The 23,084-nt window shown below is 44.6% G+C and overlaps 2 protein-coding genes across 16 annotated transcripts in view; one reads left to right on the plus strand and one right to left on the minus strand.

Annotated features, from left to right (window-relative positions):
* OSTN (osteocrin) overlaps window positions 1–13,050 on the plus strand; it is a 94,763-nt gene extending 81,713 nt beyond the window's left edge. For 14 of the 15 annotated variants that reach the window (XM_068692175.1, XM_068692173.1, XM_068692159.1 and 11 more), the window contains 4 exons: window positions 4,968–5,066; window positions 7,258–7,475; window positions 10,226–10,305; window positions 10,618–13,050. In XM_068692175.1, coding sequence (XP_068548276.1) covers window positions 4,968–5,066; window positions 7,258–7,475; window positions 10,226–10,305; window positions 10,618–10,640 — 420 coding nt within the window. In that variant the 3' untranslated portion in view covers window positions 10,641–13,050. Of the gene's footprint in view, window positions 1–4,967; window positions 5,067–7,257; window positions 7,476–10,225; window positions 10,323–10,617 lie in introns of all 15 variants that reach the window. The other variant, XM_068692160.1, reaches the window with a different exon arrangement.
* Window positions 13,051–14,604: 1,554 nt separating this feature from the next.
* On the minus strand, window positions 14,605–22,722 carry UTS2B (urotensin 2B). The gene is made up of 5 exons (XM_068692176.1): window positions 22,508–22,722; window positions 20,399–20,500; window positions 17,950–17,987; window positions 16,914–17,007; window positions 14,605–15,263 (listed from the first exon to the last, which is right to left on the minus strand). The coding sequence occupies exons 1-5, from the start codon at window positions 22,629–22,631 to the stop codon at window positions 15,238–15,240; spliced, it is 384 nt and encodes a 127-aa protein (XP_068548277.1). The 5' UTR covers window positions 22,632–22,722; the 3' UTR covers window positions 14,605–15,237.
* Window positions 22,723–23,084: the final 362 nt, after the last annotated feature.

The following is a 23,084-nucleotide window of genomic DNA, read 5'->3' on the forward strand; positions in this document are numbered from 1 at the left end:
ATAGTACACAGCATCCTTTTTATTTGATAGTCCTTAGGCTTCTAGATGTGTTTTATCACTTCTGGTTGCGTCTGCTGCTTCCTAGTCCCCTACTTTCATGGTCCTGAAGCGAGTTTGCTAAAATGTGCTGCTAGAAAGGGCAGTGTAGTCACTTTTTCAAGGTGTCCATACTGTGCACAGAAATCAGGGTACCACGTATTCAGCCTTTTGTGGTACGAGCGGTGTGATTTAAGCACTGCTCCCACACCCTTTGAGCCCCCTGAGGGCAGGGTCAGTGGGAAGCCTGGGCAGGCCCTGCAGGGACCACTAAAACCATCACCAAACCAGTAAAGATGGGATGAACAGCTGTATGTGTGAGCATCCTCTGGACACGTCTGTTCCCAAAAGCCCAACTATCAGTAGCTGGGTCAGCATTTTTAACGGAAACTGCAGTAAAATGTGGGCTAAGATAACTCGTGATGAAATGCAGGTAGATAGGACCAAACACTGGAAGCTGTATCATTACAGTGAAAGTAATTATTAAAATGAAGACATTGAGAAATGATGACTGGTCCCAAATGACTTCTTGAGAAACCCTGAAGGAACTTCATTTTCAGAAAGTGGAACATTTTTGTCCTTGAAATACTGACATGAAATATTGACAGGAAAGCGTTTCATTTAGGACACAAAAACACCAAGACATTTTCTGAAAAGCACTAGTCCTATTGCTAGTCTAGCCACTAGTCACTTAAACCTCTTGCATAAGTTCAGGAATTTTAAGTTACATCAGAAGAAACCTGTCTGCATCTATTTATCTACATAGTTGGGAAACTGAAAATAGAGGAAAATTTACGTTGTAGAAGTTGACAGTGTCTATACCATATATCTAATAAAATATATGGCGTTACTTAAAAACCTAAACCTACTCCAGGAAGCACATTATTAATAACACAAAGTGCCTGACACTGACTGCTTGCATTTCTTTTTGCCACAAACCCCCATGCTTCAATTTCGTGCTTCAGTATCTTTTTAGAAAGCAGGACGTAAGAAGTGCTCTATATCTCATCTGTGGGGTGAGAACAAAAACACCACTCTAACCTATTTTTGGACTCTGCCTTTTTTTTTTTTTTTTTTTTCTGAGGGTGGGATTTATTTTGATTTTTCTCCCTTTTCTTTGATATTTACACGGCTAGAAAATTACACTTCAGATAAACATAGTCTCTTAGGAGTTTCTGAAATCACTAGGACTGCTGCTATGGGCATATTTTTGGCTTTGTGGTAATGAATATGCTCAGAGGATCCATCCTACAACTTTTAAAAGTAGGGCAAATTGGTTTTAGCAGGAGCCGGCTTATTCTCAGACCTTCACATGAACTATTTATAAGTTGTTCTTTTGGTAAGAAACTCACCCATCAAAATCTTGTTTATAAGGTAGATTCCCATGAGGTGTCCGATCCAAGGCTGGTGAGGCCAGTGTTAAGACTCGGTGATAGATTTAAGATGGGTAGCAGTACTTCATTTCCTCTTTTATGGCATTGGAGCAGCAACACAATGAGTCAGTAGCTGGCTTGCAGACACAGCCATGATTTCCCCCAACTGTTTGGACCCTGCACAGTGTGAGATCCTGACAGCTATCAGGTGATGGAGGCTCTCCAGCACCATCCCAGTGCTCGTACAGCAGAAGGACTGGAGCCTTAATGGGTGCTGCTGGGAGCTTCCCATTGCCCAGGGGACAATTAGGGCTTGGCTCTGAGGCAGCTCAGTCTGGGTGTACATGGCACAAAGCCCCAGGGGCTTCGGGGCTCAGCCACATCGTTGCAAGAGCAAGGTCCTCATTTACAGGTGAGCTTGGACACGTCCCACGTTGGTGCTGTGACAACAGCCAGAGCACAGTCATCAACGTGTAGTGGCAGCTGGGGTGAAAGATTACAGTGCAAGGCATGATGTCTTGCCTCAGTTCTCTTGCTAACAGGCTAGCAAGAAAAATAAAGCTCTTGTGATTTATACTTGCAGAGTAATCTCTGCAGTAATGTGAAATATGATAGTTCAAATGGGTAAGAACAATGACAGCTGTTACTGTTTTTGACAGGCAATGGGTTTGGAGCTTGGTGATGAATTACGCTCTGTCTGGGGTTTGTTCAGCCCACTTATCTTCAGGATGTCACTTTGTTTTTTTGTTTTGGGGGGGAAGTTTTGTGGTGTGGGTTTGCTTTTTTAATTTTTTTTTTTAAAGAAAAACATCTTTTAAGTCTTTTGGTTTGATGTTGGAGACTTAACAGTTTCTGTTTGGTAAAGAATTTTGCTTTCTTGTGATCTTTTCTTGGAAAATGTCTCTGCACAGATTCCTTTAAAAAGTTTTGAATGTTTATCCTGCTTTGATAAGGTAGAATAATGTTCTCCCTTTTATCTTTGATTGTATTTTAATTGGAGCTGCAACAAAGATACCTAACTGTATGAGGAATTTGAGTTTTGACACATTTCAAGCTAAAATATCATTAAAACACATAAATATGTCTGATTTTCAGACTTGCAATTACATTTAGTGAAGGGTAACTCATATTTTATGTCAGATAACACCAGGCCAGACCCTTAAATACTAAAGACATGGAATAATACCCCAATCCCTTGACCTGTCTCCATGAAACCAGTGGAAAAAGTGTTTTTTAGTATGAGTAAGAAGGCTGGAAATCTAGTCCAAGTAGGGAGAGTGAATCTTGCAAAGGCCCATGTGTTCATCAGAGATTTGTTTTTTTTTCTCCTTCAGTAACAAATGCTCTCAAACCTTGCTCTAGGTCTCTCTGGGAACAGGACAAGGTGTTACGTAGATAGGGTGAAGCAATAACCAGTGTATGGCTGGGAGGGGTACCTACAAGGTTTGGGAAACTCTCTTCAGCTGGGGGGGCTCTGAGTGCACAATCACAACAGATAAGCTCAAGTACAAAAAGCAACAACTGCTTTTAACATCTAAGATCCTATGACATGGCTAAAGGTGGTGAGCTAAATTCCATTCTGGCAGAAGACAGTGTGATTTTAATTATGTTTCCATAGTCCTCGTTGCACCCCAACTTTTGCAGACACTTTTCTAGAGTTGAACTGCTCCTTTCTCTTGCCTTGATCACAACTCCGCATGAAAATCCAGCACAACTTGGTCCTGCTGGACAGAGTTTTTCTCCCTGTTAAACCAGTGACATTTCTTCTCAGCTACTGATTTCCATGCGAATTAGAGCCAAGTTTTAAGTCCTTACAATTTCCTCTGCTTCTAATTTCACTGGCGTCAAGTTCTGACCAGCTAATCAAATGTCTTTTGTGTTGCAGGTGCCTTAATGTTTATTTTGATTAGTGTACCAGTTGCTATTTTTAGCTCTTTGGTCCTTGGGATGAATGAATACCAGCACAGACCTTAAACCATAATAAACATGTGTTTTTAACCTTGCCATTTATTTTTATGTCCCTGTATCCAAATAATCAGGATGTGGTTACCTGTGAAGGTAGTAGACTACTACTTCGAATTTCAATGCACACCCACGTACAAAAATATACATTGTAGAGGGCTACAGCTTTAAAAACACCAAGCCAAACCCTTGTCTGGCTTTAATGGCTCTTCTTATCAAGCTGAGAGACAGTGGTACCACCTCGTTTGCTGCTTTGTCTTTGTCCTTTGATTCCAGTGAACTTTGTTTGCTTCACCCCCACAGAACAACTAGCTGCTATGTTCCTCACTATAACAAATCCTCAAGAACAATATAAAGAAGATAGGTAATAGGGTGACCAAATAACAGAAGCACATGCAAAACATATTAAAAAGAAACAAGCCACCAAGCAAGAAACAGAGCTTCAAGAAACTGTATAAACGATATATCTTGTTAAAACTGGACTCCAAGCACTTTTGTGGCTTCTCTCTTTTGCAGTGCAGGAAAAAGTGCAAAGCCAAATGCTTTTTACCATGTGTATTCTGCCTGGTCTTATGGGAGATTTGCTAAGCAAAGGATAAAACAACTGCTGTACATCATAGAAACATATTTATACCTCCTTTCTATTTTTGCTTTTGCTGAGAGAAGGGTCGGCAAAGAGTCGTAGAAGCAGGCTTGAATTATACTCTGGGGCTGAACCTGGAAACAGGCTGGTCCTTATTAATATCAGCTGAAAGATTCCCACCTGGTCAAGTCAGAGGAACGTCAGGTTTTAAGAGCTAGATCCAGTCAAGGACTTAAACAATGTTAGCCCAAATCCATGGGCAATGAAATCCCTGCATTTTTCTGGTCTTGAGCCTGTCAAACCTTGAAGCTCTCTGCCTTACTTGAAGGCTCTGGAGGCATCTGCAGTGGTGGCATGTGGTCACAACAATACAAGTCTCAGCAATGGCTTCTTATGCGTGTTCTTCCTGGTTGTGGGAGCTATAAAGCTTTCTTCCAAGATCCCAAGAAGATCCTGGAAGTTGTGGCTACCATAAACTCGCATTAGAGACTAGTGAAATCCAGCCTTGCTTTCAGAATGCTGCTGGGGAGGTGTGTGATTTCTGTAACAGCTCCAGGCACCTGTCCACCACATGGGGAGGTCAAGATTAACCTGGATGGTCTTGAGCCAAATTCTCTCTGCTTACAAGTGAGTGTCTAATTTACCTCATTTTAACCCAATTTTGCATTCGTTACTCCTCCCGCTGCAAGGAGTGGGCCATTGTGCAGAAAGGAATTAAAAGATCTACAGAGCCCTAAGCGAGTCAAGAGGAGGCAGCTGATCCTGCACCCAGAAAAGAAGGGCACTCAGCTGGCACTGACTGGCTGCTGACTTTTACCCAGTGATTCTGTAAGATAAGATTTATGAACCATGGGAACAGGGCCTCTCTTTCACTTTTAAGGACCTTTGAAGTGAGATATCCTCTTCATCTTCCCACCATCAGTTTGTAAAACCTTTCATGGGTATTTGCTTCCTTCTCTCTCTCATCTGGGAATGTGGCTATGGAGCCACTAACAGATTGTTCTCCTTTGCAGATGCTGCAGCTTCAGCTTGTTGTGGTGCATTTGGCCCTCGTGATCACCCTGCTGCAGCGGCACTCCAGCTCGATGCTCCTAGCAGAGGCAGCTCCAGAGGTAGGTGAATGTTTCTGAAAGCTGTCACGTAGCCCTGCTCTTCTGAAGCTGCTCCTGGCCACAGCATGTGGAGGGCATGTGCTGGAAGATGAACAGTGCATATTAATTGTGCACGGCAAAGCAGGAGCAGGAGAACTTCCCCAGTGAAAAAAGAGTGATGCAAAGCGTGTGGTGCTGCGAGGACAGGTGGAATGAAGTCTCACCCAGATTCATACAGGCTCTCCTCAAACACAGTCGTGTTTCCCTGTGTTAAGACATTGTCCAGTGACTCCAGAGAGAGAACTCCTTGGAAGGAAGGGGGAAAATGGGGTGGTGAAAGGGGGGGAAACAAGCTAACACTGAAGGGAGATTTTCCTTCTTTCTCTGAAAAGACAAATAGCCAGAAGAGTCAGCAGCTTCCAGGAGCTGTAAGAAGAGCCTGGACAGAAGACCCCCTGCTCAAAACTTAGAAATTAAAGGAGACATAAGACCAGGAGAGGAAAGGAGAAAAGTAACTTGCCTAATCAGGAAAGCAGTGGATGACATGGGAGAACTCCTGTTTCACATTTCATCCAGTAAGATATGTAGAGATTGCACCTGAAAATACTTCTAGTGCATTCTCTTTTATGTCATCCTGACATAAAACAGATGTGGCAGCAAAGATATTTATGTAACGGTTTCATGTCATAAAAATCAAGGATATAAAGTTTAATCAAAGTAGCACTGTCTGGCTGTAGGGTCTTTATACAGGTTTTTAAGATGAGCTTAGAAGTTAGATGCATACCGGAGAATGCTGATGGATCCTTCTGCCTTGCTCTCTGGCTTCAAGTGAGCATGCCCTGATTATAAGAAATAATATTTGTTTTAGAAAATAGGGCTTGGGGGATCCACTCCCCATACTAATGCTGCAGCAGCTGCTGTTGTGATACCATAGAGACCTGGTATCCTGTCTGTAATACAGACAGATGTTTGTGAAAAGAATCTAGGAACAGAATATCTTCAGAGAGTTCCTGATGCAGAAACTGCACTGGACCAGGGCTTTTTATTTAGCTGCTGATGGGGAGCCTGAATTTCTTACCAAAGTCTTGGTATCTGTGACATCCTTTGGCAATGCATTTAAAAAATAACTGCTCATATTTATTTTAAATCTGGTGACTTCAATGAGTCAACAAGTGAGCTCTCTTTTTTCTTTTTCTTTTCTTTTTTTTTTTTTTTAATGAAAAATTGCTAGTTTTTACTAGTCTCTTTTATTCATGTCTCTTCTATCCATACGTTTATAAACCCTCCTTTGTACCCTCGCCCCAACACTCCTCTCTTCGCTTATCTGTGATGTTGTGTTTTGTTTGGTGATTCATAACAGGAACACCTTTGGCTACCTCTGATTGTCATTTTAGCATTCTCTTCTTCAAATTTATAATACCCTTTTAAAGATGAAATAAATAAAACTGCACATAGTTCTCAAGAAAAGAGGCTACTTTTTACTTTCCATTTTCAAGCATTATTGTAGATATTTATCCCTACTAATCAGAGGGGAGAGTTTATTCATTTTTTTAAGGTATAATTCTGTTGTAAACCTTTATGAAAGTTTTATAGCCCTGAAAAGGAACGGAAAGGACCACTCAATGGCACCTGAAATTCATAGAAAGGAAAATCAGAGGACAATATGAGATCCTTCACAAAAATATTAAATGTTGCTTCATTCTTATGATTATTGTGGTCATGTGCTCCTCCTTATATACTGGTTGGAGTTTTATACGCTCCATCACACGTTATGCCACCCACCAGTAGTAGGAAGTGTCACCACCACAACTATGGTGTGGAGCACGTAGATATAAGCATATTATGTCACCCCTGTGATGGTTATTCAGCTCTTGCTCTAAGTGATAGTGGTCACACTGCTGAGATAACAAAAGCGACCTCGCCCACAAAAAATGGGCTTTGTGAAGTCCCAAGCCTTTATGATTTTGATGACTCTTTCAATAACAATGAAGAGTTCAATTCTACCAAAAAGCCTTTTATATCAAACTCCTGTTGCTGGCCTATGACCAAATTTCACAGAAAAAAAAAAAAAAACAACTTTGTTTTAAAACAAAAAAAGCCCAGGTTTAGCATCCTAGTAATTGTGTATTTATAGGGCTGCTGCTTTGATATTGATTGAAAAGGGTTTTCTGGACCTTCAGCAGCAAACAACCATCCCTGCTTTCTTTTGCAGCCTTTGGAGCCTTCTGCTGCTCTGGGCATGGAAGCACACCCAACTGCTAGTGAGGAGAAGGCAGCCTCCAACCTGGCAGCCAAACTGTTCCTGCTTGATGAGCTGGTGTCTCTGGAGAATGAAGTGACTGAGACCAAGAAGAAAAGAAGTTTCCCAGGTTTTGGCTCCCCGATCGACAGAATTTCTGCAACCTCTGTGGATACTAAAGGCAAACAGAGGTAAATTCTTAGATGGCTCCTACCAGTGATAAAGCTGGAAGAAGGCTGCTGGCAGGTCGTCCTGGATACACATGGCTTAGCTTTAGCCATTACCAATTTCACTAGTCAGTCACAGGGTGCCTCTGAACAGGGTACCAGCAACTCTTCAGAAAGTGTTCTGGTAGCACGATATGTAATCCTTCAGTTGTGATGAATAATATATGCAGTAGTTAATTTTATCCCCAAAGCGCCATCCAGCTAACAAAGAACATTCAAAGACATGCATTTTCTTAGTACACTTCTTTGCTCTGATGTGAGCTAACATTCAGTTTAAATCTTCCTTATTGGTTCTGAGATCATTTAAAGCCAAAATATGCATGAGGTTCAAAAGCTAAGGGGCAAGGTTAGGTGTTCCCAAGACTGGGGTGAAGAGAAGGTATGGTGGTATGCATCTTGAATGGCAAGACAAACGTCACATTATGAAAATGGACAGGATATAGAATGGGCTTCCAAGGAAAAAAAGCTTCAATATCTTGATCAACTTACAATAAATCAAGGTTTAATGAATACAACAGTATACCAGTACCTTCACAGTACGTGCTGGAAGATAAGCAAGTTCATAACTGAGGGCTAAAGAATGGCTTGGTATGGCTGTAGAAGGTCAGCATGTCTGGGGCAACGCTCAAGGAGATGTTCTCTGTACCTGAAACAGCTTAAGTGTCTTGTTCCCTTCTTCTGGTAACTGTCTTCTTTTTGAATGGAATCCCCAGTGCGGTCAGTATTTAATAACATGCTTAAAGCTTAATCTGAAAATGGAAAGTATTCAAAAGAGCCAGTCAATGTTACAGGTTTTTTGGTTGTGTTTTTTTTTTTTTTTCTTTCTTCCCCTCCAAACAGTGTTTTGCAATATTTTCTTGTCATTTTCCACTTATCCGTCCAGACTGCTACTAGGACTTTTTGAATGCAGCCAAAAGTGTTAAAGTATAAAATTTTTAAATCCTTGAGTAGAACTATTTTGTCTGTATATAAGAGATCAAAATCAGTTCATTCTTTGTTTGCTTTTTTAGCGTGTTTTCCTTTTGAGGGGAAGAAATTCTAGTTCATCTTTGAAGCCACAGTGCCTTTTTTGCAGAAGTACATGGTAATCCCAATTTGTCATGTGCTTTTTGTGTGGAAATCTTCCTTCATTCTACGTGCCACACAAGGGTTGGGGGGAACATGCAAAGGGGAAATTGTGGTGAAAATTTTTAGGTTTTATAACAGCTTGTCTCTGAATAATGAGATCGTGCAAGTGAGGGAGACACTGCACAAAATTTTTCTCCTTTCCCAGCATCATCAGCGCAGTTTGCAGTTTGGCTTTGAGGTTATCACTTCTGAGGAGCTGACTAGTTTTTCAGTCTGGGATTGACACATTTATGAGAATCACCTGAGCTGCTCTGATGACTGCACTGACAGTCCAGCACTGTCATCAGCACGAGCCATGGATCAGATGCGTGCTGTGACGCAGTCGAAAGGCTGGACCTTCGTGTGGAAACAGGCAGAGGCTGCTGCACTTACAGGAATAAAACAGAGGATTGAGCACCCTGTCATTGTGCCCACAGCAGATAACTGTCCACTCACGTACTATTGAGAGGATTACCTATAGAGACTTTAGTTAATGACTTTTGAAGCATGAAAATCGTTAAATAGATTTAACCCTCTGAAGTAATACAGCAGGCAAAGTACCTGCCAAAAATAACAGAATTTTTTTGGAAGAGGCCACTTAACAAATGCAGGGCCACTTAACAGCAACCACTGTGGTGGCATCCACTGGTTACAGGTGACCGTAGATCCTAATCTTGCTTGTCAACATCAATCTGTGAAGCTTTGAAAGCAAGGGAAAAACATGCGAGAAGTGATGGGCTCTAAGAAGAGGGTGGAAGGTTCTGTAGATGAAGAGAAGGAAAAAGCCTCTGGAAATCTTTTTAAAGGCTGTTTTAAATAGAAATGATCGCTCTGTCCCTAGTAAGTGCTGAAATCGGCAGCTTTACCTGGAAGATGAGCGGCAGGCTGTGGAGGCAGATGGTCCTGTTATGGCCCCAGACGGCCACAAGAGGGGAAGCTCAGCTGCACAACTTCTCCGAGACTGCTCAGCCTTCCCCGTTGACATGATTTTACAGGCTCCTTCTCTGTTTAACTACAGACCGCGGCGGTATTGCAAGTGATGCAGATGCAGAAAAACCCCACACAAACCAGTCTGGGAAGTGAAGTCCCCTTCTTATTAAACCAGGCTCAGTATGACTCCAGCAGCCCAAGTCCCTCCTGCCCCCATCAGCTTGTTCCTAGGCTGTGCGGGGGCAGAGCTGCCTGGGGGGCAATGAGCTGAGGAGCAGCCCTGAGCCACTTTGATTCCCCTACGGCTTAGTGCAAAAGTGCTTGATGTATATAGGTTTTTGAGAAAGGGAGACTGAGGGCTATGCATCTCCTTTCTTTTATTAATAGCAGCTAACCCGTGAAGTTGTTTGTTTGCTGTCAGATAAAAGCAGGGGTAGCACAACAACATCAGTCAGTCTGTAAAACAGGTGCAACTCTCGACTATTCGTTTTTGAGAGAAGTGAAGCTTTTTTCCTTTTAAACACATTTTCAGCTGCTGAAGCACAGCTTTTCTGTCTGTACAATAAAGCTGTGAGTGGGATGAACAGAGGAATCAAAGATTTAGTAACACTTCTGATTTTTCCTATGATGTCTCTTCCCAATGCTTTCCGTCCTTCTTTCCCTTTTTCCCCCTGCAGGAAAGTGGTCGAGCTGCCTAAGAGACGGTTTGGGATTCCTCTTGACCGGATCGGAGTGAGCCGTCTTGGCAACACCAAGGGTTAGCAGTTTCTGCAAGTAAGCCAGAGTACTCCAGGGGTGGGCATGCATGGCACAGAGAGCCCCACCTGCTCTGTCACAAGGAGGTACTCAAGTCGTGCCAGTAGGTTTGGGTAGGGAGCCCAGGGGAAGGATGGCTTCTCATAACATGGTTTGTGATGCAGCTTACCTTGAAGCCCCTAAATTAGAACTCAGTACCTTCTTAAAAGAAAACAAGTATCCCTTAGTTTTTCCATCTCCTTACTATGTCTTTGTCCAAGCCTTGCAGTCCTGATTTGGGAAAACGTAACATTTACTGCTTTTCTGCCTACAGGTTCTTCTGTTTTGAATGATTGATGCTGTACTGGAAACATCACAGAAATGCGGAAGATGCACCAGAGCATGTCTTGTCATTGACTAATGATTCAACACTCAAGGAAATGACCTCCTGCAAAATCTATTTCACATTGCATTTTACAAACATTGCATTTACAGATAGTAACAAATTCAATTCATCAGGTCAGAATGCTCTCACAGTTGTGCACAGTGCCACTGATAGGAGGAAACAAAAAATATGTATATAGTTTAATTGCATGGCATTTCTCTCCTAAACCTGCAGAAGTTCATTTTCCTAGCAAGGACTGTTAGATTTTTTTATTTTATTTTATTTTATATTTTTTTTGGTTTAAAATAAAACTTTCAGAGAAGCCAACTGCAGTCCATGAGAAGCAGACAGTTTGCTTTGCACATTTCTTTCTAGAGGGTGTTTTTCTGGTAGGTGAAGGGAGATTTTAACAGTTATGGGACAAACCCAGATTTTATTTGAACTACTATTTGGGAAAAAAAAAAAAAAAAAAAAAAAAAACATCTAATGATATCATAGGAGTTGGTCTGAATAAGAAAAATGAAAATACCTTAGGATTTGTACTGATGCTTTTAACAGTCTTTCTCATATCTCCGCACCAAATTTAGAAATGTTTTCATTGTATAGCATATCCTGAAATGTGGTGAGACTTTTAGTTTCCTCCTCTAAGCTGATGAATACATTTCAGTCCTCCCTATGCATAACATAGGATAGCGTCCAAATATGAAGTCATCTACTTCCTAAGCCATCTGCATCGTATGCCTTATTTTAGCCTCTTGATGCATGCACGGGGCATAATCACATGTCCAACTGTAAAAGTTCAAGCATTTCTTAGTCTGATAACATGTAAACATGTGCCTGTCCTCTCCATTTCAAGTCAGAGTAAAACAGGTAATTTTAAATCCTGCTTCATTTCTTTTCACTTTTTTCCAGCTTATAAAATATTGCTGAAAAAAGCTGTCTGCTGACATCTCACTGCTCAGATTCTTAGCTGATCTTCTCTAAACCTCATATGCTCCTTGTTGGACTATGATCCATGTCAGCTAAATGCCTTGGATTGCTATTCTTGGGTATAAATCATCCTTAGAATTGCAAAAGATGATCCACCGAGAAAGGGTTATGTAGGACTAGGAAAACAAAATAAGTCTTGCCACATATTTACCTTGTGTTAGGCAGAGAGTTGTAGTAAGGCAAGAGATAGAAGTTAAGTGTCTATTTCCTGATCTTAAGTGAGGCACAAAGAAACTGACAATCAGCTAGCAAGACAGGGAAAAATACAGTCAGGTTCTCAATCAGCTGTAGGAAAGGAGTTGGGAAGTCAGTGCGTCCTTGAGATTAAAGCTATTCAAAGGATTGGTGCTTCAGGGCAATTGCCCCAATATAGGCCATAGTGGGAGGAGAGGTCCCCATTCTGAAGGGCAGGCAGCATCAGGTACACGTCCCCTAGTCCCACTGCTCATTTTCTGCCTTTAAGCTTGCAGATGAAGGGTTTGGGACTGAGTGGCTGACCTGTGACAAGATTTTCTGTCCATGCTAGAAAAGAATCCACAAATGGAATCCCAGACAGTCTCAGCCCCTGTCCTCTGGAGCATGCTACAGCCACCTATCCGGAGCGTGTCCTGCGGTTTAGTAAATGGTTATCTTATTGCACTGAGCTCACCCAGACAGTCTGCAGATAATCTGATTGTGATGCAGCCATATGTACAGGGTATGGGCAGATTATGGAAGTCCTGTGTTCCTGACCACTCATACAGTTGTCAGTCAACAGCAGCATGGTCACACTCATTGCAGGACGTATTTTCGGAGACTCTGATCAGAAGAATCCAATGCTAACATACCAGATCTGCTTGATTGTGAAAGTTTTCCAACAGTCAGTTAGTATTAGTGTGGGTTTCTAAATAAAGAGGGGTTTTATAGCCCAGAGTTGGGTGCAGAAATGCCTGCCATCTGAAAGAAAACATGAAAGCAAATCAGGACAGAGGACTCCATTGCAGTGTAGCCTGTAACTATGACCTGAAAGCTTCAGTCCTGCTCTTGGCACTTTCGCACTGCATTGATTACCTAGGAGAAAGCAACAGCCTTTCTCTTCCTCTGCACCATCCACCTCCTCAGAGCACACTCCAGTCACCTGTGGCTCAAATACACTTTAAAATCCATTAATCAACAGGCACTATTTAAAGTACAATGATGTCTGAAAGGATAAATGCCATGGTTTGTTCATGGATAAATGTTGGATAGCTTTAGTCATCATGCGTAGCATGCAGGTCAACAAACATGAAGTGAGGATATACTACAGCATCCATTGCATGCTAGATTAGCCCTGTGCTGCCTGCTTGCAAACCCATTCAGATGCCTGTGAGGATTTTCTGCTAATAAATCAACATGATCTACCAGGATGCCTAAGTGAATTCCCTTTAATTATCGCCTGTGGGTCATTAGCTTTAGCAGCAGTGACTGCTCAGGCATGGGTAAGGTTCAAGTAGCCATGATGTGGAGGTGGCATCTGAGGAAGGTTTTCTGTCCTGTGTGTTTAGGAGGAAGGACAGGAGCTCCACAGTGTCACGCCAATGGTGAGTTTTGCAAGAGCATCACCACCTTTGCTCCAAACTCATACATGAATTGCATTTGACACTGATGCACATCATCCCAGCAGAAGCAGCCAACACAGCAGGATAGGAAATAGTGGGGTGGTCTGGGTACCGTGAACACTTAAGTAACTGCACTGGTAGGATGCAGAACATCACGTGGGCTAAAAAGCACTGCTGAACAGTATGGTGCATTGTACTCCAGGGAGTTCCTGTGTATGGGATCAGAGCACGATGTTAAATAGCCATGACACTGCATTCCTTTTCCTGACTCACTGGTGAGCTGTCACACCAGGCAGGGGATGCATGGCTCCAGCTAGTAGGTAACAGATGGAGCCCGCTGCTGCTCCAGCCTGTCATTGCACTGGGATGTCCTGCAAACTGAAAGCACCTGTGCTGAACACCATCTTGGGGCACTCAGTGTAGCTCCCCTTCACCTGCCCCACCAAACACTTAAAAGGAAAGAGAGACCCTTCTCTTAGCAATAGGCTATCCTTTTTTCCTGAATTTGATGCTGTTGTAAGGATATGTGAAGGTATGTTCCCACAGACCTTTATCACATTCACAAATTCAACAGGAAATGGGAAATTTGTTCTGAATCACTACTAAGGAAATAGCAATGAATTAAGGCTAACAGCACACTTTGTTTTCCATATGATTAGACCTCACCTATATAATCAAACTGTTTTTATTCTATATATGCCAGCTTTATCCTGTGATAAGATGAATAGATCTCCTGTTGATGAAGTACACACAACGTACTGCTGTGGTAAGCGTGCACATCTTGCCAGAGCCCTAGGCAATGAATGTAGCATGGTAATTAGTGCTTTGGGAGAGATAAAGTTTTGAAGAATACATAGTATGCAAGCTGCAGTTAAATAACGTGGTTAGACAGGCCTGGAGAGACAGTTCAATTCTAGTCAAAGTCAGTCAACACAGTCCTTTTGCTTTGCAAGTGAACTTGGATAACAGAACTTAAAATGATTACAAGTAGGACCCACGGAGGAATTGTGATCTCCTCCTTTTGGGCAGGTGCAGACATAATTCTGCAGTAGGAGAAAACAGCTAGCATCTGCACTGACCAGAGAAAAAAAATCTCTTCTCAAAACATCTCTTTGGGGTGAGCAGATAGAAATGAGTGGGACTGGTTCAGTCCCATGAGTACAGTAGCCCACACACGGGGCAGACCCAGCTCTCATTCCCAGTTCTGGCCAAAGGAAGGGCTCATTCCTCAGGCATGTTATAGCAAACGTGTGTTGCTAGGTGTTTAATAGGAGTATTTTTCATTTTAAACTTCACATGGCCCATCAGGTAACAAACACGTTCCCCCCATCAGGCCTATGCAAGGGACAAGAAAGAAAACAACACGTGCTTCTGTGCAACAGAAAATCTTTATTGGAGTGATATCCAAAGGGTCCAGACTTCTGTGCTTGTCCTCCCCCAAACCTACTGTGCTCGCTGGCAGGACGCGACAAGGAACAGCTCTGGCTCAGCAAGCTAAGGCAGGCAGCCCTGCACCTTTCTCATTGCACCCAGCCTGCCTTCCTTTTGCAACGAAGGGTGCTGGGGCATCACTGACCTGCTCGTGGGAGGCAACGGGAAGCCCAGGCACCACCATGAGCAACACCTGCAAATGTGGGCAGAGGCCCAAGCTCAGGGAGACTGAGTTGGTGTTTGGTGCCTTGGGGGACCTGGTGAGAAGGGGAAGAGGGTGTGGTGGCAGCAGACTGAATGGCACACACAGGACAGCAAGGAAAGTTGGGAAACATCTTCCAAGCAGAAGATGGTGGAAGGTGAAGCCTGAAGGAGGGAGGAGCGGAGAGCGGCCGTGCGTAGCCACTCGGGCTCCTGTCACGGTGCCTGTTAGACTTGGCTGTGGTGCAGTCACGGAGGATGGCATCCAAGTTAGCAGCACGGTGAGAGAACAGAACAAACTCTTAACATTAATACCCAGCGAGGCAGTTTGGGGAAAGGCCCGTCTTTGTCTTCCACTCCTGGCAAGCCTTCAGATGCAGTATTTCCAAAAGCAGGCTGGGGAGGGATACAAGAGAAGGGTTTTAGCATACAAGGGACTTTTTCCAACTTCCCATTGCAGCCCTGGAGTGGGTTTCAAATGCCTAAAGTCTTGATAGAGTTGGGTGTTGGATGTCCAGGCACATCTCAGTAATAAGCTTTGATTTCATATAACACTGCTAGAAGGTGACCCTTTCGGCTTCTTAAAATACAAAGAAGTGGCCTGAAAGTTGTTTCTGTGTAGCTCGATTTATAATGGTTTGCTATTCCTTTGCTCTACTGCAGCAATATCAGGAATCAGCTTTTTCTTTCCTGTCTACCAGCCAGCAGTTTTGCAGCCTCAGGGTTTCTCACTTGTCACTAACTGGAAAAGCCGGATACTGACCTGCAGACACCTGATCTGGACACTACATTTTTTTTCAAAAGCTCAATCACTCTAGCATTTTGCTACCAGCTACCAAACAACAATGATCACTGTGGTATCTTCCAAAAAGAATAGATAAGGGAAAGATGCGGATTTTGGTGATGGAAGAAATAGCTGTATTGCCAGTATGCCTGGTTCTTTGGGCCCTGTGCAGGTCTCCTATTGTCAAGGATAAGAAGGCATTTCTATCTGGTTTTTGAGAGCTGGATCTTGGAAGAAAGCTTCTACTGCATCAGCAGTGCTCAGGCTGAGACACAAGCTCCTCCCAAACTGGAAGGACCTTTAGATGAAAGCAAACACTCTCTGCTTTAATATCTGGCAGAATCTGATTTAAACCTGGCTGGGAGAAGCAGTTTTATGTACAGTTGAAACTTCCAGACCGGTGGGGGCATGAATTAGTTTAGCCAAATTAATGACAGCCTCCAGGGCTGCTTATAAATTGCAGATTGTCTAAGGATCACCTAAGCGCTTAATCCAGCCTTGCACAAAGGGGGATTTTCCCTCGCCTGTCTGGCAGGTCGGCAGCCTGCACACGCACAGAGCATGTGGGGTAGCTCTTTTGGCTTTAGGCCACATCTGTCATCAGCGACTTCTGTTTTACAGCTGGCACTGCTCTGTGAAGGAGTCTTCTGGAAGCCAGTGTGCAGGGCTTTGTCCTTGTCCTGCCTTGCAGCAGGGCTGGTGCAGGAGGCTGGATACAGACAAAGCTCAAGGGACATGCTGCAGAGAGCAGTCCTGCTTTCCTCGCAGAGGGGACCGACTGGGGGACCTTCTAGATATTAGCTCCCTGCATTCCTGCTTGATTTCCACATCCCTTTTCTTGCCGCTTTTCAGCGGCACAAACAATTGCTCCTTTTTTCTCTGCAGGGAGGCAGTGACCTTGGCGGAGGGGAGCGCCTGCAGACCACATGCCTCATTATTTCTTCAGCACGAGCTTTGTGCCCAGCCAAGAGCGAGGGGTGCGCTGCGGGGACGCGTTCAGACCCAAATCACCTCCGAATAACCCCGTGGTCATCCACGAAAAGGGGGCTGTGGCCCTAAGTGCCCGCAGCGGGGCCTGGGCCTGTGCTGTGAAACCCAGCAACAAGAGAGGGATGGCATGGAGGGAAACGCTGTTCTGAGCCTGTTTGGGGCATGTTTACTGTCACCATCTTGTGGCAGAAAGGAAGCCCTGGACATGAGGCCTGAGTGGGATGGCTGCAGCCGAGCCAGACCCATGGACAGGGCTGTAGCCCAAAACTTACCGCGTTTTTTGGGCTGGGATGCTGAGAGACTTTCCAAAGCGTAGGCCACCTCTGACCCTTCCTCAGCTGAGAGCTGATCCTTCAACTTCTCCAGCTGTTAAAACACAGACACAGCAGTGAATAACTGCTCCGTCACGAGGAGCCCCACAGCCTGCTGGCAGGGAGAACAGGCAGCCAAGCCGGCATCATCCCTGGGCAGGGCAGGCTCTTCCCTGAAGTGGGATCATCCCAGCAGGATCTGCCTTTAGAGCACTTAAGTCTCCTTGTGTCCCTTTCCCTTGCTCTTGCTGACTTCCCTTGGTTATTGTGTGGAAAGCCCACAGAGCTCAACGTGCCTCAGCCCTGGAGCGAGGGGCTCAGCCGGAGCTGGCAGCCTCCCCTGCCTGGCACCCCCCACTGTGGTTTTTAACTCAGAAGTGAGAAGTGCCAAGCGGAGCTCAGCAGGAGCGTGAGGATCCACCTGCGTTTGTGCATGCCCACACAGCATGGCAGGGCTTCAGCCATGCCTTGGGCCTTCCTTGCTTGTAAAGAGCCCCATGAAGGGTCAGTCTGGGTGAGGTGCACGGGGGCTGCCCCCCTTGCTTTAGCACAGTACCAGCTGCAGCCCGCTGATGTAATGACCGACAGGCAGCAAGCCTCCCCTTCTCCCTCCCTCTTTCCATGGTTATTTCCTTTGGCAACTGTTTTTTTTTTTTTTTTTTTTTTTTGTTTGTTTGTTTGTTTGTTTGTTTGTTTGTTTGTTTATTCCAGCGTGGCTTTTGCTGGCCTCTCAGCAGTGGTAGAGGCAATGCTGCCTCAGCCTGGACTGCATTACTCTACAGCTTTGCTCCACTTTTATCTTTCCCAGGTTCTGCAGCTGTTTAGCCCAAGTTTTGCTTTGCCTTTTGGGGGATACGCTTACATGAAAGCAGCAGAATGAGCAGTAGCAGGATGTAAAGGCAGAAGGAGAGGGCATCGAGACAGCACACATAGTGTAGCTGAGGTATTACTCACACAACCGTAGGCATGTATGTGTCTATGTATTTCCTTCTCTCACCTGTTCAAGCTCTTCAAACTTCTTTGCCAGCTCCCAGTCTGCAAGAAGGGAGAGCAACATCAGTACTGGCATTGCTCCCCAAAGCTCAAATCAGCAGCAGTCTCCTCATGTAACTAACATCTTTAAGGGTTGACAGGGAAAGACCTATTTAACCTTTAATTCCTGTTAGTCATCTCCAGACCAGAGGTAGCAGACACAGCAACAGAGAAGCAGACTTTCTGTGCTCAGTCCCATGGGACTTGGCCCTGGCTCTCCATTTTAAGGGAGGCTTCTTGGGTTTACCAAGATGTGGCAGGATCTGTGTGGGCCCTTCCCTGAGCAGTTTCTGCATCAGACTGAGCTGGGGCTTAGCAGCACCGTACCAGGCGGTCAGAAACCTGTGCTCATGGATGAATGAAGTGCCCTGAGATACCCTGTCCAGGACAGGGGGAGCCAGGTGCTGCTGGATGGGTCTAAAGCCCCCACCTGATCTGGGAGAGGCCTGGGCTAACAATAGGAAATATGCAGGGAGGGCTGCGGGATCTTCATCTCACTGCTCTTGAAGGCTGAGGGACTTTATTCCAGACTCAAGCTGGTGCCAAAAGCAGATAATTATTTTAAACACGATAGCTGAAACAACAGCAAGCACCACACGGAACGAGCTCGGCCAAAGCTGAGTGACCAGACCACAGCAGCTCTTCTGGAAGGAGAACGCAAAGCCATCTGCTGCTTTGAAGTGCCAGTTTGTGAAAATATGCACTAAAATAAGCAGAAGAGCCAGGAAATTGCTCAAGAATGTCTCTGCTTGGGCCTGCAAGAGCCAAAAACCAGCCCTGGAGCTGCCTGGAGCTGCCTGCTCTGTCTGCTCCCAGCGTGGCAGCAGGCATTGCTCTGCACCTCCGAGGGGATTTAGGATATCATTCCCCTGACTTCAGATAAGCCTTCAGCACACAGACACCCTGCCAGACTTGGGCTTTTTTTTTCACGTTTGAGGCTGAGCAGGAGGGTGCCAGAAAAAGAGCTGCCTGCGTCCACAGTTTCTCCTCCAAGAAACAACAATTTAGTTGAAAAATCCTGAACATTTTCAGACAGATACTCATAAAAGCAGCAGTTCCTAAGCTGACCCTTTACACCTGGGCTGGGTTTGAGAGGCAGAAGGGTGCTGGGGACAGTCGTGGAGGCAGGCGGTGGGGCTCGGCTCCTGGCACTGCCAGCAGCAGCCTCAGGCAGATTCCTCTTAAACATGTCGTTACGCATCCGTATGTGAAAAGTGCCATTTAACAGCTTATTATTATTGTTAAAATTATTATTGTTATTGTTGTTATTATTACTATTTTATACATTTTTGCCTCTTTCAGAGTTTTGAGTGCCTGTTTTGGCTCGACTTCCCACAAAGCGTAAACTTGGCCAATGGCTGCTATGAATAGAAAATGAACAGCGGTCGAAATTTGGAACAGATTATCTCAAGCAGGGGGAAGGAAGTTAATTTATGGATGATGCCTTGAGAAACTGCCTGCTGTAAATCCTCTGTCTGTGCTCTGCTCAGAGATTCATTATATTCAATTGTCTGGCATAAAATGCAGCCTTTCCTCTAGGAGTAATAAGTGCAATAATCCATAAAGCAATCATAAAAATGTTATTTTTGAATGCATCTCCTTTGTAAGAAGAACGCCTTTGTTAGTATAAGGACTTGATTTATTTGTATTTATCTATTTGTCCCAGGATCATTTTACCACTGCCTCACTGCATTAACAAGGGGCTGGGGAGGAGCACTGCGTGACTCTGATGAATGGATTTTCATGGTAACATTTTTGCTGAGCCCCATTCTCTGCTGTTTTCACAGGGAAGACCAGCTTCCTGCCCTGAGACCACCACATATGGGCCAGCCCCTTCCCTCACTGTGGTGGCCATGGGAAGATCTGACCTCTGAGCTCCATGTGGCTGCTTGCTGTGCGGTAGTCTCCTGAAAAACCCAAGTTTTTCTCCAGTGAGCCTGCATTTGGAGTCGGTCCCGACATACAGCCTGAGATTTGGTGTCTGTTCACATAACACAGGCAGAAAAATCTTGACCTCCTCTCTGCAAAAATCCACAAAATCTTAAATCTTAACCTGTGTGCTCACACGATGCTGCTGTTTTTAACGTGCCAGCAAGGCATGGAGCTGCAGCTCCAAGCGTGTGGGACTCTATGGGCTGTGTGTGGAAAGGTGGCTCCAAAGGCTGAGGTGGCTCCAGTGTTGAGAGCCGGAGGATCTAGGGTGCATGTTCTTGGGCAGCTTTACACCTCATTGCAAAAGCAGGTCCAAAAACCCCATGATGCAGAGCATCTGGCTCTCACCACATACAGCCATCGCGCTGACACACAGGGCTTCCACTTTCTGAGCAGTCAGACTGTGCTGAGGAACCTGAGGAGCAGGTTCCTTGCATTCATACGAGCACAGCTGCAAGAAGCTGGGATCTCCCTTCACTTACCGATATTTTCTGGTCTCCGCCATGCGAGTTTCTTATTAAGAAGCAGAGTCAGCAATGTGTCCTCGTGATTTGTGTCTTCTCTCTCCGGAAGCACTCGGTTCTCTGCAGCACATAAAACACCATTCTTGATCTCTGGTGCCAAAGAGGATGGACCCTCCAGCCCCCAACAGTAAAACAAAAATTAAGGCTAAGATGTCTCCTGCAAGGAGAGTGTATCAGGTGCCTCTGCAAAGCCAGACACCAACCCACGGCACCCTCTCTTCTCAAAACTGGGGTGCTCCCCTTCTCCCCCCCAAACCCATCCTTTTCCAGGGCTGGTGGAGGTGGAAGCTAGCTCCTCGTGAGGGTGGATGCATGCACCTTAGCTGGAGAGCCCTGCAGCCCCACATTTAACCTTGTTCTCGCTCAGCACTGGGGCTGATCTATCTGACTGCAGGATTACGGCATTCTGCAGTAGCACAGGATTCTTCCTGCCCATAGGCAAAGTGTGGAGGAGTTTAAAGCAAGCCTCTTTTTCCCTGAGGAATCCTCTTACGGTAGCTGTCAGCCATGAATAATTTTCCTGTTTTCCAGGAAAATCCTCCCCAGGCTCCCCCAGCAATTTGGGCTTCTCTACGAGGCCTGTTTTGGGAGCATTCTCAGTGGTTTTTCTCTAGTGGTTGTGGCTATTCCCTCAAATGAATGGTTGTGAAGGTCAGGGGTTCAGCAGTAGCCGATGGACACAGGAGATCGGATGATCAGAGCCAGCAAGGCTCTGAGACCCTCTGCCAAACAGATTTCCAGGAGCATCTGAAACCTGTGGGATGCATTCATTTTGGGGCATAAAATAGGAGAGTGGCCATTCCCCAAAATTTTGGTCTGCTTACCCCTGCCCCACGCCCAGATCTTGCCAAGCCCTAGAAAATGCCTACAGAACCCGTGTAAAATGCAAAGAAATGATGCAGAAATACATATTTTCCTCTCCTTTCAGGACCTTTAAGACTTCTGCTCACTCCCTTCAAGGAGGTGAGAAAGGTGCAATTGGTCTCGCACAGCCATCGGCTGTGGTGGGACGAATGCAAATATTTTCGACACGCATGAGACAAAACATTGTAAGAGATGAGCTCCCGGGATGCTCAAGAGGGTGGGAGACTCCATCCCAGTAGCCACAGGAATCTGCATAGGCAGAAGGTCCCCTGGCCGAAGTGATGCTCCAGGTACGTGGCCAGGTTTATCCCCACCCGATGCGGCGGCTGAAGGCAGGGGTGCTGACTGTGATCTCAAGAAATAAGCCCGAGGAATGCAGCAGAGCTACGCACTGTGTAAGACTTGCCATTAGCGTGGAGTGCTATAAGCCTCCTTCCTAAGTCTGGAAGTCAGTTACGATTTTAAAATAGTTACCTTTAGTCATTTGAGGGATTTGATACAGAAAAAAAAAATACATAAACACTGTAGGAAAAACTAAACAGAAGCGGTGTTTGGATAGAGTGGCCTCAGGAATGTTTTGGTTGTTATTACAAAAATAAATAGGTGATATAAAAGGAAAAATCATTTGAAAAGCAATGTTATTTTCTAGCCTATATTTAGCTGTGTTTTTTTCTTTTTTTTCTTTTTTTCTTTTTTTCCTGCTGCCAAATCTCTCTAAGAAAGAAGATGAATGATTGACATTTTCCTGCGGAGTAAGTTCAAGCTAAGATTAATTTAAATTATGGGAGAAGAACATATAAACAGAAGTTTCGTGAATAAAAAAAGTTCATCAGCACCCTACTACTGACATTTAAGGAGCTGTCAGATCTCATATGCTACATACTGGAATTGCTACTCTCTGATATTTTAATATATTTCCTTGGAAATTTTCTTTCAGGAGGAGAAAAAGAAACACCAGATATCACCAGATCTGATATTTTTACTGATTAGCAAAATGTGTTATACGACCAGCTGCAGAGCAGAAGGACATGCTAATACAACCGTCTCTGGGTAGCACCCGTGTTGACTGACTGGTTAGTATAGCTCCAGGTTGCTTGTATTTTCTTTCACGAATTAGCAAGTGTTGCATGGCCATGACAAGCAGCAAAGCAAAGCAAAAAGATAGCCACCTACCTGTGTCACCTAGCCTGCATTCCAGCTTACCTTGTAGTAAAAAAGGCTCTCCGTGTGTAGATGGGACACACACAGTCATGGTCAAGATGGTTAGCACTCCAAGGGACAGCTGGACAGACCACATCTTCTCCATGTTCCCACCACCCAAAAGCATTCTTCCTTCAGGCACAGTGGAGGACTTCAATGCAACCCAGTGCCAGATGAGCTCACTTTTAAGAGGCAGTGGATGTGCCGTGATTGCAAATGGCCTTTGGAGGAGGGGAGAAAAATATCTCTTGAGATATAATTCAACCTGTCAATATGATTCACTCCTTTGGGAGTGGACAGAACGACCCAGTAACAGACGTCAGATGGAACCTGTTCAATATATCTCATATCAGACTGATCTAATGAATTTTGATGTTCCCACAGGCATGCAGTGTCCATGCACGTTGATATACGTTCCATACGTACATACATTAAAAATATTTTTTCGTGGCTTTAGTGTTAATGGAGTTCAGACACGAGGACTCCCACATTAGCAAGGAAGATTTGTCTAACGTACCAGTTGCCATATGTCACCAGTTTGGACAGAATCAGGTTAATGGGTTTTTGTAATTTATCATTG

This window comes from Anas acuta, chromosome 9 (genome assembly GCF_963932015.1).
Source record: "Anas acuta chromosome 9, bAnaAcu1.1, whole genome shotgun sequence".
Lineage (NCBI taxonomy): Eukaryota > Metazoa > Chordata > Aves > Anseriformes > Anatidae > Anas > Anas acuta.

What these genes read in the sequence shown, in the direction of transcription:
- UTS2B (XM_068692176.1), bottom strand. Translation starts at nt 22,631, where the DNA reads ATGCTTTTGGGTGGTGGGAACATGGAGAAGATGTGGTCTGTCCAGCTG. An exon ending in GCGGAGACCAGAAAATATCG is followed by an intron (nt 17,988 to 20,398) that starts GTAAGTGAAGGG and finishes CCCTTCTTGCAG; the next exon opens with ACTGGGAGCTGGCAAAGAAG. An exon ending in AGTTTGAAGAGCTTGAACAG is followed by an intron (nt 17,008 to 17,949) that starts GTGAGAGAAGGA and finishes GTGTTTTAACAG; the next exon opens with CTGGAGAAGTTGAAGGATCA.